General features: G+C 37.5%; 1 protein-coding gene across 1 annotated transcript in view; it reads left to right on the top strand.

Annotated features, from left to right (window-relative positions):
- The first annotated feature begins 345 nt into the window (after positions 1–345).
- The window catches only part of ANKRD13C (ankyrin repeat domain 13C), a 101,606-nt gene continuing 85,347 nt past the window's right edge, over positions 346–16,604 (top strand). Inside the window, exon 1 of the mRNA XM_055402288.2 lies at positions 346–1,278. Within this exon, the coding sequence (XP_055258263.1) occupies positions 834–1,278 (445 nt within the window). The 5' untranslated portion in view covers positions 346–833. The remainder of the gene's footprint in view (positions 1,279–16,604) is intronic.

Genomic DNA, 16,604 nt, shown 5'->3' with positions numbered 1-16,604 from the left:
AATTTGCCCTTTTTTTTTTTTTTTCCCGTTCATCCCAACTCTTTGCATCCACTTCATTCGCATTTATATCTTATGCTCAAGTGCTTGACTATTTTTCCTCTTCTAATGACACATACACACACTAACACAATGTATGGCACGAAGTAGATGCTTAACAAATGCTTATTGAGTGAGTGTCCTGTCCATTTCAGTGACATCATATCCTGTGTGCCTGGGTGTCAGTCTGCACTCATCTCCGGGAAGCCCGGAGGTCGCAGGGTTTAAGTCACTGTTTATAAGGTGCATCGAATATCTCAAACACAGGCTCAGGTTGCAGACTTCCCACAAGAAGCGCAGCCGTCGAGAGTGCTGGATCTCCTCTTTTGGTTCAGAGACTCCAGCTGGGGGCCGAAACCCGCTGCCTAGTAGGCGCCGGTGTTCCGCAACTCTGGGAATAGAACGTGCGAGGGCGGGAGCAGGGAGCTCACTTATCGCGGTGTTTCCTCCCTCCTCCCTCCCGGGGGAGTTCTCGCGAGAGAAGCCAGGGGAAGATGGCCGTGCCCTGTTTTACGGAGTGAGGCAGTGGCGGCGGCTGCGGCGGTGGGGACGGGAATCCTAGTGTCGTGGGCACTTGAGTTGTAGCTCCCCCCAGCGAGCGCGCGTCCCTTCGTGCCTAGGCGAGAGCCGGCTCTTCTTCCTTCGGGAGATGCGTTTGTCCCGGGCTCGGGGGCGCTCTGGGAGTTCATGCTGCGCTGGAGTATCCTGGCCACCGCTTTAATCGCCTTGTGCCGCCGCAGCGCCAGCTTCGTCGCCAGCGGTGAGCCTCCTGGATTCCCTCTCTGCCCGTGGCGGCGATGACCGGGGAGAAGATCCGCTCATTGCGGAGGGACCACAAGCCCAGCAAAGAAGAGGGGGACCTGCTGGAGCCTGGGGATGAGGAAGCGGCGGCTGCCCTCGGCGGCACCTTTACCGGAGGCAGGATTGGCACAGGCGGCAGCGGCAAGAGCGGTAGAGCCTGTCATAAGATCTTCAGTAACCATCACCACCGGCTACAGCTGAAGACAGCTCCGGCCTCCTCCAATCCCCCCGGTCCCCCGGCCCTGCCGCTGCACAATTCCTCAGCGACTCCCATCTCCCAGTCCCCCGCTCTTTTAGCGGGCACCAACCCCATTGCTGTCGTCGCAGGTGGAGGCAATTGCCCTGCACACTACCCGGTTCACGAGTGCGTCTTCAAGGGGGATGTGAGGAGACTGTCCTCTCTCATCCGCACGCACAATATCGGGCAGAAAGATAATCACGGTGAGGAGTGCTCGCCCCGTCCACCTTTCGTTCCTAGAGCCTAGGTTGTGCCTCCTCAGGCCTCTCAAATCCTAGGCTTCTATAAATCCTGGTTTCTGTCGGACTCTTCTTTCCTCTCCTTTGCCCATCATCAGAGCCAAATACCCGTAAATCATGTAATAGCATGCCAGTGGTTTGGGGATTGGTTCTTGTGGTTGCAAAGGAATGTTTCTTCCTTGCCTTCTTCAAACTCTTAGAAGCTGTTTTATCTTTGAGTCAGGGCTTTAGTTGATTCTTGACAATAAGAAATTTTAGACTGCCTCTCAGTCAAGCCTGGTCGTCATCCTTGTTTATTGAATTGTATCATCTTTTTCTACCCCCTCTCCACCCTTGGGATCTTGAATTTTTAACAGATAAATTGCCCACCTCCCATTACTGTCCAGGTACAGAACCCAACCTGGCTGCAATTGGTTATGATTTCTACACGCCATCAGGCTTTCTTTCTTTTTCCTTCTGCTTTTAGGAAGCTTAGTTTGATACAAAGTGTTTACACTTTTGCAAATGTTTTGATTTCTGAAAGCAACAGTACCAATTTGTTGGCATCCAGAGCAAGTAGTGACTTCCAAGTGGCTAAGATTTTGTTGAAGCAGAGCTTAGAGTTTTACACTTATTTCACATAGATAATTGCTGATAGTAATTAAAACATTACTTGACCTGTGATGAGAAATAGTCCTATGATTTTTCATAGTAACTTCCTCATATCCTACATGACAACATGTAGTGTCATTTATTATTCAAGGACTGTATTTCTATTTTTGCTCTAACTTATTAGCTGATTTTTTTGGGTTTCTTCTAAAAGCAGTGTGATTGAGTTGACTGATAATGTGATTATCAGTTGACTGTCATAATATGATTGACTTTATTTTACTGTGGTTTAAGCCACAGTAAAATAAAGCTAATGTAAACACTGATATTTTCAGCATTTAATAGATAGGCCATTTTAAACTGGGTACTTGGCAAATATTGTTAATAGTTCAGTTTTTAACTGAACATGGGAATTGTATACATTCAATTAGAACACACTCAATTCTGTGCTCAAAATAGTATAACACATTAATGAAATACATGCCTGTTGAATAAGCTTCCTTAATTCCACTGGACTCTAGGCTTCTTATCTACAATTAGGGCAAAAACTGAGGTTAAAAAAAAAAAAGAGTAAGATTTCCACTGTTTGTATAATTCTCTGACAACTCCTTTTGTATTCTGAATTTACAATATTGTAATATTACTGTCATTTATTAAAAATCAACTCCCCCAAAATGTTCCTAAAAGCTGCACCCAGTTTTTCATTCTTAAGTTTATTTAATTACTATTGTTGCAACAGCATCATATTGTTTGTTGATAGTAATCATATTTTAAACCTTTGGGAAACGGTTTTTAGTAGGAAATCTAGTGTGGCTTTGAATGTTTAGAATGTTTTTCAGATTTGATCTTCATAGTTGCTATATAAAAGGTTTATCTTATGGCCATTGCCTTTAAAATATTGCCATTTAAGGGTTCCATTACATTGACATATACCTGAAAAGAGTTGAAATTTTGTTTTTGAGGGATAATTCCCTTTGAAAGAAGCGAGAGGTGACTATGACTGACTAAGAATGATAGTATGATGTTAGAACTGATTTTTTTGATTGATCCCAGAAGGTACTGAATTGCAGGATTATTGAGCTTGCATGTCTGTCATCTTGCAGATGAGAGCTAGTTTGTTAAAGTACAAATTCTGCTCAAAGTAATTAGAATCCTAAATACCTTTAAACTCTTTTCCATAGCCCACTGAAATTCTTTTTTAAAATCATTTTAATATATTAAATGCTTGCATTGTACTTGGCTGCCCTTACTTACCCTGTTGATTTTTTTTTTAATTGAAGTATAGTTGACTTACAGTGTTTTAGGTGTACAGCAGAGCGATTGAGTTTTATATATATATATTTTATATATATATATATGCACACGTATTTTAGATTTTTTTCAGATTCTTTCCTGTTTTAGATTATTACAAGATATTGAATATAGTTCCCTGTGCTATACAGTTCAGTTCAGTTTAGTTCAGTTGCTCAGTCGTGTCCGACTCTGCGACCTCGTGGACTGTAGCATGCTAGGCTTCCCTGTCCATCACTAACTCGTAGAGCTTGCTCAAACTCAGGTCCATCGAGTCGGTGATGCCATCCAACCATCTTATCCTCTGTCATCCCTTCTGCCTTCAGTCTTTTCCAGCATCAGGGGAAAGTGCTGTACAGTCGGTCCTTGTTATCTGTTTCATATGTAGCAGTGTGCATCTTTTTATCTCAGTTTTTAACCCCCCCTTCCCCTTTGGTAATCATACATTTTTTTTTTATGTCTGTGAGTCTATTTCTGTTTTGTCATTAAGTTCATTTGTATCACTTTTTATTTATTTAAATTCATTAATTTTTGGCTGCACTAGGTCATCATTGCTGTGCCCAGCCTTCTCATTGTAGTGGTTTCTTTTACAGGCTGTACTGTATAGGAGCACTGGCTCAATAGTTGTGGTACATGGGCTTAGTAGCCCTGAGGAATGTAGAATCTTCCTGGACCCGGGATCGAGCCCATGTTCCCTGCATTGGCAGGTGGATTCTTAGTCTCTGGAGCACCAGGGAGGTGCATATCACTTTTTTAGATTCCCCACATAACTGCTGTCTTAAGACACTTGTCTTTCTCTGACTTACTTCACTTAGACTGATAATCTCTAGAGTCATCTATGTTGCTGCAAATGGCATTATTTCAGTCTTTTTTATGGCTTAGTAATATTCCATTGTCTATATATACCACATCTTCTTTATTCATTTATCTATCCATGGACATTTAAATTATTTCCATGTCTTGGTTATTGTAAATCATGCTGCTGTGAACTTTGGTGTGCATTTATTTTCAGATTAGAGTTTTTGTCTTTTCTGGATATATGCCCAGGAGTGGGATTGTTGGATCCTCTGTTAACTCTAGTTTTTTTAAGGACCCTCCATATGGTTCTCCTTAATGGCTGCACCAATTTACATTCCTACCAACAGTGACATTGCTGATATTTTTCATGAATGTAACCAGTGTTTCAGATACTGGTGGAAAGTGTAATTGTGGTTTTATGCAATATATGGATAGATTCTCATCTCCTACAGTGAAGACTCCTAGAAAGAGTAGCTTCTATTTAATGTTGTTCTTGTTTAGTTGCTAAGGCATGTCCAACTCTTTGTGACCCCATGGACTGTAACCCACGAGGCTCCTCTGTCCATTTGATTTTCCAGGCAAGAATACTGGAGTGGGTTGCCATTTCCTTCTCCAGGGGATCTTTCCAACCCAGGGATCTAACCTGTGTTTCCTGCTCCACAGGTGGATTCTTTATCACTGAGCCTCCTGGGAAGCCCATTTCTGTTTAATATGGTACTTCAATCTTTTTGCTTATAGCTGCATAATTTCCCTACTATGTTTACATTGCTTTTACTCTTCTGAGTTTAGTAACCTGGATATTTCGTTAATTTTTTTTGGAATATTTTTCCTTTCAAATTACAGAAGATAAAGGCATTTTAAGTTGCCCAACAAAAACAAGCTATGTATTATATTTGGATTGTTAAAACATGATAAATACATAGCAGAATCATCTACTCATTCAGGTGCATAGCAGAGCCATACAGTTAAACCACATCATATGACATAGTTGTATGTTCACTTGACATTCTTTCCATAATATAATGATTATGATCATAGTTTATTGAACATGTCAGCACTATGCTAAGTGTTTACATACATTATCACATTTAATTCTCACAATAACCCTGCAAAGCAGATAGTTTTATTCTTGTTTTAAAGGAGGAAACCGAAGCTTCGAGGCACAAAGAAACTTTGCCAAAGTTGCATACTTAGTATAAGTTCCAAAATGGGTAACTGAACTAACAATGAGGGCTTCAAAGGCCATGATCAACCTCTGTAAATTTTCTGTTAATCAGGACCCACTAATTTACAAAGAAGTCAGTTTTAATAATGTGTGTATGGCATTTTATGGCAAAATTCTTTGATATATATTTTCTCATTTAGTACCTATAGAAAAATAATGCTATTAAACAGCTTTCAGAGATTTCCTGTACAGCTCAGATCTCTATTATTTGTTATTTTTCTTTTTCATGTAATGGCACAGATAAATGCGCTGCCTTGTCCACATGATAGCCCTTTAGATGCTTGACAAGCAAGAGCTATCATGTTCTTCCTACCTTCAAGTTAAACATTCCTAACTGCTGTATCCATTCTTCATAGGACATGATTTACAAAGTGCTAAGAATGGTCCCTGAAATACAGTGAATACTATAAAACTGTATTAAATAAGTAAATGAAGATCTTAGTCATCTTTTAGTGACACTATAGTTGATTAGTCTTTCCTTTGAGGATGGAAAGAACCAACCCTGTGTTGAAGTTATAGTAGCTTCATAAACAAAGACAGAGATTATATTTATTGCTCTAAGTGATACACGTTTAGTAATGTGCATTACTAAAGAGCACACATTAAATAATACAGTGAAATAATACACAGATTTTTTAAAGTGTTGTTTATTCTCAAGTGGTTGTCTTCCTATTCTAATCTCTTGTGTTTTTTTTAAACCTTAAAACAGAACTTTACATTTATTAATATTTATCTTGTTAGTCTTGATCCTTTATTCTATCTACCTTGAAAGCTTATTGAATTCTACAGATAGTAGATAGTGCGTGGTCATCTGTGTCTGACACTTTGTGACCCCATGGACTGTAGCCCTCCAGGCTCCTCTGTCCATGGAATTTTCCAGGCAAGAATACTGGAGTGGGTTGTCATTTCCTACATCAGGGGATCTTTTCAACCCAGGGATTGAACCTGCATCTCTTGTTTCTCTTGCATTGACAGGCAGATTTACCACTGTGACACCTGTTATTGGATCCTGATTTGGTCACTGTTTAGCTCACTATTCATTAGCTCTTTCAGTTTGTAGTGATCTTGGAATTGAAACACTTCTTTTGGGGGTGTGTGTGTGTATGTGTGTATTTATAAGTTATTGTCAAATTGAATAGGGGCAGGGATAGAGCTTTTTTTGTGTGGAAAAATGTTAGTTTAGTTTGAATTGCTTTTTCTGAGCCATCAGTTATACTGGGGAATATTGTATTTGGATCCAAACATATTGCTTGAAATAGAGTTAAATACAGTAACAGTCATAATATCATCTATATACTCTGTTCAGAAATGGCAACTATTTTGACTCATGGTATATTTAGTAACAGTTTTGTTTAAGTGGGGAAAAAGATACATTAAACATACAAAAATTGATTCAACTCTGTATCATTAGTGTATCTTTAGCTTTATACTACTTTTTTTTAAGTATAGGATTAAAGTTTAAGTCTAAGCTTTTTTTTCACATTGAGTGTAAAGATTTTTCTGACCGTTTTTTTTTTGCCATTGGTATTTAAAGAAAGCATCATGTTAATGTGCTGGGTTTTTTTTTTTTTTAACAGTTGGTGGTAATGATTTTTATTTCTTTAGAACTGAGAATGATTGTGAAGTTTATAGAAGACTTTCTTGATTTTGACTGCATTTCCTGTTTGTTAAACTTGTAATTTTTTTTTCCCTTAATTGAGTTAAATATCTTTAGAAGTTAAGCACCTTATCTTGGAAACTAGTCAAAAGCTTTAGGTGCTAAAGTGATGAAAATCCTTGATCAATGAATTGCTTAAACCATCCTTTCCTAGATATGGAAAAATTTTGATCTGAGAGATTTGGCAGTTTATACTGCCTTTAATTACATTATCTGACATGGGACAAGCCATTTTCTCTATACACAGTTAATTTTCATTTTTTACTGAGTTGTAATCTTCTTGAGGCTGTTTTACATAGTGATTAGAGATTTCAAATTCAAGATAAAATTCATTTTGAGACATTCCGACCAATGCAAGTGACTCAGTGAAGTGATAAAGAAATGGTCAACTTGTGTCTGGTGGCTGGCAAATTTCTTCAGACAGAAATTTTAAAATATCTTACATTCTGAAAGTTTTAAAATGTACACTTGAATATGGAGGCAATAGGATAATCTGTTTGGTGCCCATGCAATATGTTTATTCTGGCTTATTCTATATAAATTGATCTTCCTTTTGGTCCTATTCTCTGTTTTTGGTCCCTAACATTCATGATAGGTGATGCACAATATGTTGTTTGTTTGAGAAGAGGTGACAATAAAGAGAAACTTTGCATGGCAAAAAAAATTTTGAAGTCTCAGGTGAACAATTTTAGTCAAGAGGCCCTTCTTTAAATGAACACTAGTGGTTTTGTATCGGTTCTCATGTTTTGTAGTCTTTTCTGAATTTTGTTTTTTGGAAGACATGCCTCATTTTTCCTCGGATTAAAAAAAAAGTGGTTTCTGGAAGCCCAAGATAATCCATTAAAGTTTTCAGCTTTGACACTGGGTATGAGGCTGATTTGGCTGTGAAATCTGTCACTCCACTGATCTGTGGAGTTGATTAATTAATCTTCATGACTATATAAATATGACTATCCTCCTTTCACCTTTCCTGTGTGTATATCTCCGACCAGATAGGACTGTCCTGGGGTTAAATGACTATGCTTCCCAACACCATCATCATTAGGATTGTAGAATGTGCACTGTTGCTTAAAACTGGGGTATGAACACATCTTCTGGAGACCTACTTTCACTGAACTGCTGTAGAAGTAGGAAGGTCTGACCTTCCAACTTGGCAAAAAAGGAAGCAGAAATGAGCAGTTACTGATGATGATGTTTCCTGGGCATCAGCAATGAGGCAGGACGATTTGGAAGGACTTACTGGAGAACTGAGTATGTTGGTTTCAAGTAAATGACGTTCTTAAGTCATAGAGATCTAAAGAGGACAAGGTAGTTGTCAGGATGCTTTGTGTTCTAGAAAATGAGTGTAGTTTCTCAAAAATTGGTTGGGGGTTGAGCAGACAGAGAATATATTCCTGTTCATATTCATATGTCATCTGTTTTATCTGGAGAGAGATGGAAGGGCAGTTTTAGAGCAAGACAGAAGTGTGTCCAATGAACATAGGAAAAAGAGAAATGATCTCTTTTCTAACTGTTTAAAGATTATGAGTGCTGTTCATTGCCAGGATATGTGAGGTTTAACTCCGTGGTTGATTGCGTTTCATCTATTTTTAGCCTGTCAGTCTTGTAGATATCCCAGAGATTATCTGCAAAACTGCTGCTGCTGCTAAGTCACTTCAGTAGTGTCCGACTCTGTGCGACCCCATAGACGGCAGCCCACCAGGCTCCCCCCGACCCTGGATTCTCCAGGCAACAACACTGGAGTAGGTTGCCATTTCCTTCTCCAATGCATGAAAGGAAAAATGAAATTGAAGTCGCTCAGTTGTGTCCGACTCTTAGCGACCCCATGTACTGCAGCCTACCAGGTTCCTCCAGCCATGGGATTTTCCAGGCAAGAGTACTGGAGTGGGTTGCCACTGCTTTCTCCGTCTGCAAAACTAGAAGGCGTTTTTTATGTATCAGATCTGAGTTTGAGACCAGGCTTCTCTACAAACTGGATTTTATGTAATTATACTATTTATTTAACTGCTGAAATAAGTAGATATAATAATATCTATCTTTGGGGGTATTATTTTCTTATATAGGAGACTGTACTTGAACCTAATGTTGAAGGCTCATATCATAGTAGTAGCAATGAATATAAATGCCTTGCTCTTACATTTGCTATGACGTACCTTTCAGCGGAGGACACTCTAGTTTTTGAGGTTTAGATAGAGCTTCATTCAGTTGAAGTTTTATCTGATACTTGAATTTATACTATCAGTTTCTTGCAAGGTTAGGTTTATTTGTCTCTCCCCTGTAAGTCATCTTTAGTCTGCTACTGGTGTAACTCGGTTCATACCTGTCACATACTGTCATCACTTTTGTTTGTTTTGGGGTGTTTTTAATTTGGATTTTGTTTTTCTGCATGTATCTTTCAGTTGTTTCTGTCTTTCCTACTTTTTATCTTTTAGTTGAGATCCAAAAGAAGGGAAAATCTGAAGGAATAAATATACTTTAAGAGTTCACTAGATAAACCTTCTGAGGGGAACAGTAGATAAAGTTAAGCACCTAAGTAAATGTTAAATTCAGTATCAGGTTAGTGGTATATTCCAGTTTACAATAACTTCATATACCTTTCAGGTATATGAACAACAACAAAAAATTGCATTTGGATTCTTGGGTGTAGATATCTGCCAGGTTTGTTAATTCATCCTCTCTTAATCAGCATAGTGCTAATTTCTATAAAGCCACTAGTGCTATGTTGCTCATCCTTTTGGACACTGGTTGGTTTTCATAGAGAATCATGTGGAGACTTGCATTGTCCTGGGTAAAATGCTTTTTAGAGAGTAAAAACAGTTTTTAACACTATTCTGATGGTTCTTCATGGGAAGATCCCCTGGAGGAGGGCATGGCAACCCACTCCAGTATTCTTTCCTGGAGAATCTCATGGACAGAGGAGCCCGGTGGGTCCTTAGGGTTACAAAGAGTTGGACATGAGTGAAGCAACTTAGCTTGCTCAGTGGTTCTTTATAGTCCCCCCCACCCCCACAATTTTTTTGGTTCATTCTTTCCTTCATTTAACCGATATATATACTGAACTCCTGATTACGTGATAAACAGTGTTTTAGGTTCTGGAGTTATTTAGAACAGTGAACAAAATGAACAAAGTCTCTGCTCTCAGGGAGCTTACATTCTAATGGGGCAAGATAAATAGTAAACAAACTAATAAACATATGGTAATATTCTTTGGTGTCTCAAATGGTAAAGAATCTGCCTGCATTGCAAGAGACCTGGTATCAGTTCCTGGGTCGGGAAGATCCCTTGGAGAAGGTAAGGGCTACCCACTCCAGTATTCTTGCCTGGAGAACTCCATGGACAAAGGAGCCTGGTGGGTTACAGTCCATGGGGTCTCAAAGAGTTGGACACAGCTGAGCGACTGACACAGCAACAGCATAATGATAAATATTATAGAGTAAAATAAAGCAGGGTGAAGAGGATAGAGAGTGCTGGCAGTATAGGGAGGGGAGGTTAGGGTCTGGGAAGACATTAGGGATGAGAAAAATTAGAGCAGTTACTTAAAATTAGGGAGCTGTTTTCTGGAAGAAAATAATTTCAGGCCAAGAATTGCAAATATAAAGAAAGGTACCATGTTCAAGGAATAGGAAGAAGGCAAGTATGACTGGAACAAGGCAGAGAGTGGTAGGAGATGGGAAATTTTGAGATGTGGGGGTGGGGGATGTAAGCATGCAGAACTTTTTGTAGACCATTCATTGCTTTTACTTCACTCAGCGTAGGAAGTGATTTGAGGATTTTGAGCAGCCAGGTAACATGATCTGATTTTAAAAGGCTCTTTCTGGCTGCTCTATGAAGCAGAAAAGAAACTTGGATGGGCATGGATCAATTTAACATGCCATTGTAATAAATGGGGTAACTGGAAATAATAAGAGTTAAGAGCTGGTTAAGAGTTGATGATATTTTGAAAGTAATATACGTGTGCCTTTCAATAGTATAGTACCATTCATGAGAGAAAATACAAAAATTTTCCCTTTTTATTGCTTGCTTGGATGAGACTTGAAGGTATCTGTAGAAGCTGGAGCTTTGTTGTGTGTGTATGTCTGTGTTAGTCACTCAGTCGTTTCTGACTCATTGAGACCCCATGCCAGGCTTCTCTGTCCATGGGATTCTTCAGGGAAGAATACTGGAGTGGGTTGCCATTCCCTTCTCCAGGGGATCATCCCAACATGTAATTTCCTGTTTTGCTCCCTGGTTAGGGGGCATATGAAGTCAGAACTATTTTTGTAATAATACAAAGTCATTGTTTGCGTTTTTTTCACTGCAGTGGAATTTTCACTGATGGTACAAAAGCAGTGGTGGGTAAAATTGTTGAAATGTTAGCATGAATTAAGGCACTGAACTGCTAGTAGGCATTGTATTTATTTTTCACTGCCTGTCCTTGAAGTGGGGCGGGGGTGGGGAAGCCAATTTCACACTGTCTTTGCCTAAGCTGTAGAAATTGTTAATTTTTAAAGTCTTAATCTTGAGTACATGCTTTTTATATTCTTTGAGACATTATGTGGATTATGCATGCTTTTCTGCTACACACTGAAGAGAAAATAAGGGAAAACATCTGTGCATTTTGAGTTGTAAGCCAAACTGGCAGCTTTTGTCATGGAACACTATTTTTATTTGAAAAAACAGCTTACACACAAATTATGGTTATTCCAATTTGGATATTTGGGATACATTTTCTGGAAATTGGAAAAGTGAACCTGGGACCTCAAGGAAAACAATTGGTAGGCTTTGCTGCCAATGAAAGGAGTTCAATTTGAGATGAAAGAATTTAGAAAACTTGTCTTTGTCACTCTAAGCTTGACAGTTTCTTAGTATTTAAAGACTGTTTTGGTCATATTGATAATATTACTAAATGTGATTTAAAAAATTTTGTATGGTGAAATGCATTGACATATGGAAGATCTGAATGACTGTCAGTCAGTATTTTTTAGACTGATCAGTGCATTATGTTACAGAATCATGCATCAGTAAAGATTCATTAAAAGTGCAAGTGAAACCAATGAATTTTGGTGTGGCACAAAACAAAAAAATTATTGATATGATTTTAGATTTCACATGGCAACAGTCCATTAAGAAATAACCACTTAAATAAGTTTTGGTGTTGTATCAAAGAATACACCTAATTATTTGAAAAGGCTATTAAAATGCTCCTGTAGTTTTTTTTAATTGCATGTCATCTGAATCTGGATTTAGTTATAAAAACCCAGCTGTTTTCTATTAAGTCAGACATTTAATTTACTTTAGTTTTTAATTAAAGAATTTAAAATTGTACCACTCATCATTTTTTAAAAATTTGTTTTGGAAAATTGCAATTATGTTTTTTATAAAAAAATTATATTAGCATGTAATGAGTTTATTGTAATTTTAAAATTATTAGGGAAAATTTTAAAACAACTTAATGTGGTCTTGAAACCAGAAAGTCTGAAATCTGTTGGTATGGAAAAAGAATACTGATTTTAGAGTCATGACTGTCATGATTCCTATATATGTAATTTTAGGAAATTAACTGTTATTAGATGTCTTTTTCTTATGGCATGTGAAATAGGAATAATCTTTGTCTCATGGGTTAGGGAGCAAATTAAATAAGATATCTAAAGTATACAGCATAGTTCTGGGCCTATACTAATATATGCCTTATAAATGCTAGCCATTTGGTTAATAATTTGCATACTTTAACACTGCAGTGTTCTATTTAATGTTACTGAAATGTTTTTTAATCATTTAGCAAAACAGAGTTCAGTTTTGTTTACCAAGTTAGAACCTAGGCATCCAATTTCAGATTTAAAAGCATATTTTGAAAAGTTAACAGTTATTTTTAAGATTTTTAGCATCCTTTGTGTAACAGATTAGCTTAAGCAGCAGGTTGAAGACTTTGATAACTGAGGGGATAGTAGATGAAGGTTCAAACTAGGATGCTTGAGCACTTAGTTTCATGATACATTTGGTCATGTGGTGTGGGGTAGAGAATGATGTTGATGATGAGTATTTTGCATTTTAAGCTATTGAAATCATAGTGTGACATATGGCATTCTTGATTATAGGTAGTATGTATTTCTCATCATATTCCTGCCTGTGAAGTGAGAGGGATTGGATTGTTGAACTCAGAGTCATTTCTCGTTCATAAATCTTTTGAAATTGTGATTATTTTGGACTTGTAATAGGAAGTTTCATTTGTAATTTCAGTAGGTACTAAGGCTTGTACCTTTTCATCTATATGTTCTTGGAAGATTTAAGAAAACAGTAATTATTTAGGTGCGTAAATGCCTTGATTTCTTCACCTTTGTGCTCTGTCTAGACTCTGGTGGGTCCTCCTTAATTTGTGTAATTTTTTGAATAGTTACTATGTTTACATGCTACAAAATTGCAAAAGTATATACAAGGATATGATATAAAAGTAAAGTTTCTCTCCCACCTGTCTTTATCCACCCAGTTATCCTCTTTGCAGCAACTAGTGTTATCAGATTCTTGTTTTCTTTTTTCTGTTACCATTTAGAACATTAGAACTTTTCTTTTTTCTTCTGAAAGAGAAGTGAAGAAAGAGAACTGTTGCTACCTTTTCTAATATTAGGACAAAAATAGATATTCAGAAATTTATTTGTTTGACTTTAAATGTCTTTCTCTTTTTTTAATTTTGAATTTATATCTCCAGTCTAGACTTCCAAATATTATAATTATCTCCATTGAGAATCTTAGAGATATCTCAAAATTTATTTGTCCAAAATGGAGTTATCATTTTCTGCCTCCCTCCTCGGAGAAGGCAATGGCAAGCCACTCCAGTACTCTTGCCTAGAAAATCCCATGGATGGAGGAGCCTGGTAGGCTGCAGTCCGTGGGGTCGCTAAAGGTCGGACACGACTGAGCGACTTCACTTTCACTTTTCACTTTCACACATTGGAGAAGGAAATGGCAACCCACTCCAGTGTTCTTGCCTGGAGAATCCCAGGGACGGGGGAGCCTAGTGGGCTTCCGTCTATGGGGTCACACAGAGTCGGACACGACTGAAGTGACTTAGCAGCAGCAGCAGCAGCAGCAGCAGCCTCCCTCCTGGCCATCCCCTAAATCACATCATTTGATATCTAGTTCTCAGGTGTCAATCATTGAGATCATTCTTTGTCTCAGTTAAGTTCAGTCGCTCAGTCATGTCTTACTCTTTGTGACCCCATGGACGGCAGCATGCCAGTCTTCCCTGTCCATCACCAACTCCCAGAGCTTGCTCAAACGCATGTCCATTGAGTTGGTGATGCCATCCAACCATCTCATCCTCTGTCGCCCCCTTCTCCTCCCGCCTTCAGTCTTTCCCAACATTGGAACTTCTCCAGTAAGTCAGTTCTTTGTATCAGGTGGCCGAAGTACTGGAGCTTCAGCTTCAACATCAGTCCTTCCAACTAACATCAGGGCTGATTTCCTTCTTTGTCTCACTGCCTCTTTTTACCCACACATATCTAATAAGCAAGTTATTTTGAATAAGTCTACTTTCTGTCTCTGGTCTACTTTGAGACCAACCAATTTTTATTATCTTTTCCCTGGAATACTGTACCTGATCTGCAACTAGTCTCCCTATGTCCCCCTCAATTCCATTCTCTGTGGGGTAAAAAAAGTGATCTTAAAATGTAAGTTGTATCATGTCATGTCCCTGTTCAAGATCCTTTAATGCCTTCTCCACTTCAAAATAAGTTCATGTTTTTTTAATCATAGTTAAAGAACTCTTCATGATCTAGCTCTTTCTTACTTACCTGATATAATCTTGTACCAATCTTTCCTTTTTTTCTGTGTCTGGCCATACTTGTTTTCTTTCACTTCTTGAATATGCTAGGTTATTTCTGGCTTCTGTTTAGAATGCATTTCTCATTCTTTGATTTCTTATTTCTTACTTAGCTTTTAGATCTCATTTTAAATATTATCTCTTTAGAGAGATTTTCCTAATTTAAATATCAAAAAATATGCTTCTCATTATTTTTAGTCTTAGCCTTTTGTTTTTCTCAATACTTAAAATCTACTTTGTTTCATTTTATATTTCTCTTCCTTTTATGAATATAAACTCCATGAAGGCAAGAGTTTCTGGCTTATTAGTGGTTGAATCTCTAGTGTCTAGCACTATATGCTTAGTACATAGTGATGCTCAGTAAATATTTATTGAATGAAAACGAATGGATTTTGCTTCTGGATAAAATGTTAAAGAAATAACAGAACCTATGAACTCTTCTTCTAACTTTATATTAGGATACAATGGTGACTCTAGAATCAAGTAAACTAGATTGAGAGAAAATATAGAAATTATATTGATGAATGACAAGTGTTCTATCCTGGAAGCAATATAATGTGACATGAACCCTTAGTATTTAAAGCATTGGTCTACAAACATTTCAATAAAGAGCAAGATAAATAAATATTATAGGCTTTGCAGGCTATACCATTTGTTACATGAAAGTAGCCATAGACAATTCATAAACAATCAGCATGTGGCTGGGTTCCAGTAAAACTTTATTTACGTCATGTCCCTGAATTAGAGGATAAAGAAGTTTCTAATGCGGGAAACAGATGGCAGGAGCACGTTTGTGCCAGAGCAAGTTTACCCCTTCTTCTTGCCTTCATTTATTGCTATCATTAAGACTCATAACAATCAAAAAAAATGAAGCTTTTTTACAGTACCTTATTTTGAATAGAGAAATTCACACTGAAGATGCAAGTGGGCAAGAAAGCTTATTTTAGTTGAGAGCTAGACTAACCTGTGTGCGATGGTTGTTAAGGTAAAATAAACCTGGTAAAAAGACCTTTTGAAGGAAGATTTTTTTTTTAAAATTATTTGAGTGAATAAGTTTTAACTTAACCCACACTTCCTTATCTCTTCTCCTATTCTGATATAATTACTTTAGTGTACAGTTGAACCATTTAAAATCTATAGTTAAATGATTCCTGGTAAATTTTAAGTTGTGCAGCTATCACCACAATCAATTTGAGAATATTTTTAATCACCTTAAAAAGAAATGTATTTTTTACCTTTCAATGCTTCCCACTCCATTTCCTCCAGCCCTAGACAATCACTAATCTACTGTCTCTTTAGATTTTATTAGTCTAGACATTTCATATGAAAGAAAATGACACACTATGTGGTCTTTCACTTAGCACTTTTTTAAAAAAAATTTGTGTTATAGCATTATCAGACCTTGATTCCTTTTTATTAAAAATTAAGATTACATTGTATGGGTATTTCTCATTTTATTTATACTCATCAGTTAATGCAAATTTGAGTTGTTTCTACTTTGAGTAATGCTCACATGAGCACTTGTACATGTTTTGTGTGGAGATGTTTTCAGTGTGTACCTTTTGCTGGGTCATGTGTTAAGTCTGTGTTTAGCATTTTGAGGAACTGCCAAACTATTTTCCAAAGTGGTTGCACTATTTCACTGGCCCAAGAAGAGTGTTTGGTGATTTCAATTTCTCCTCCTTGCCAACATTTCTTGTTACCTGTCTTTGGTTATAGGCATCCAAGAGAGCATAAAGTTGTATCTGCTTGTGGTTTTAATTTGTGCTTCCTTAGTGGCTAATGATATTGAGCATATTTTCATGTGCTTTTTGGCCATTTGTATATCTTCTTTGGAGAAATGGCTATTCATATATTCCCATTTTTAAATTGGGTTGTCTTTTTATTATTTAGTTGTAAGAGTTCTTTATATATTCTGGATACAAAACCCTTGTCAT

This window comes from Moschus berezovskii, chromosome 4 (genome assembly GCF_049115385.1).
Source record: "Moschus berezovskii isolate FMDL1 chromosome 4, NW_MosBer_1.0, whole genome shotgun sequence".
In the NCBI taxonomy this organism is placed as follows: Eukaryota; Metazoa; Chordata; class Mammalia; order Artiodactyla; family Moschidae; genus Moschus; species Moschus berezovskii.
Note: the sequence above shows the minus strand (reverse complement) of the source record. Positions and strands in the feature narration are given on the sequence as shown.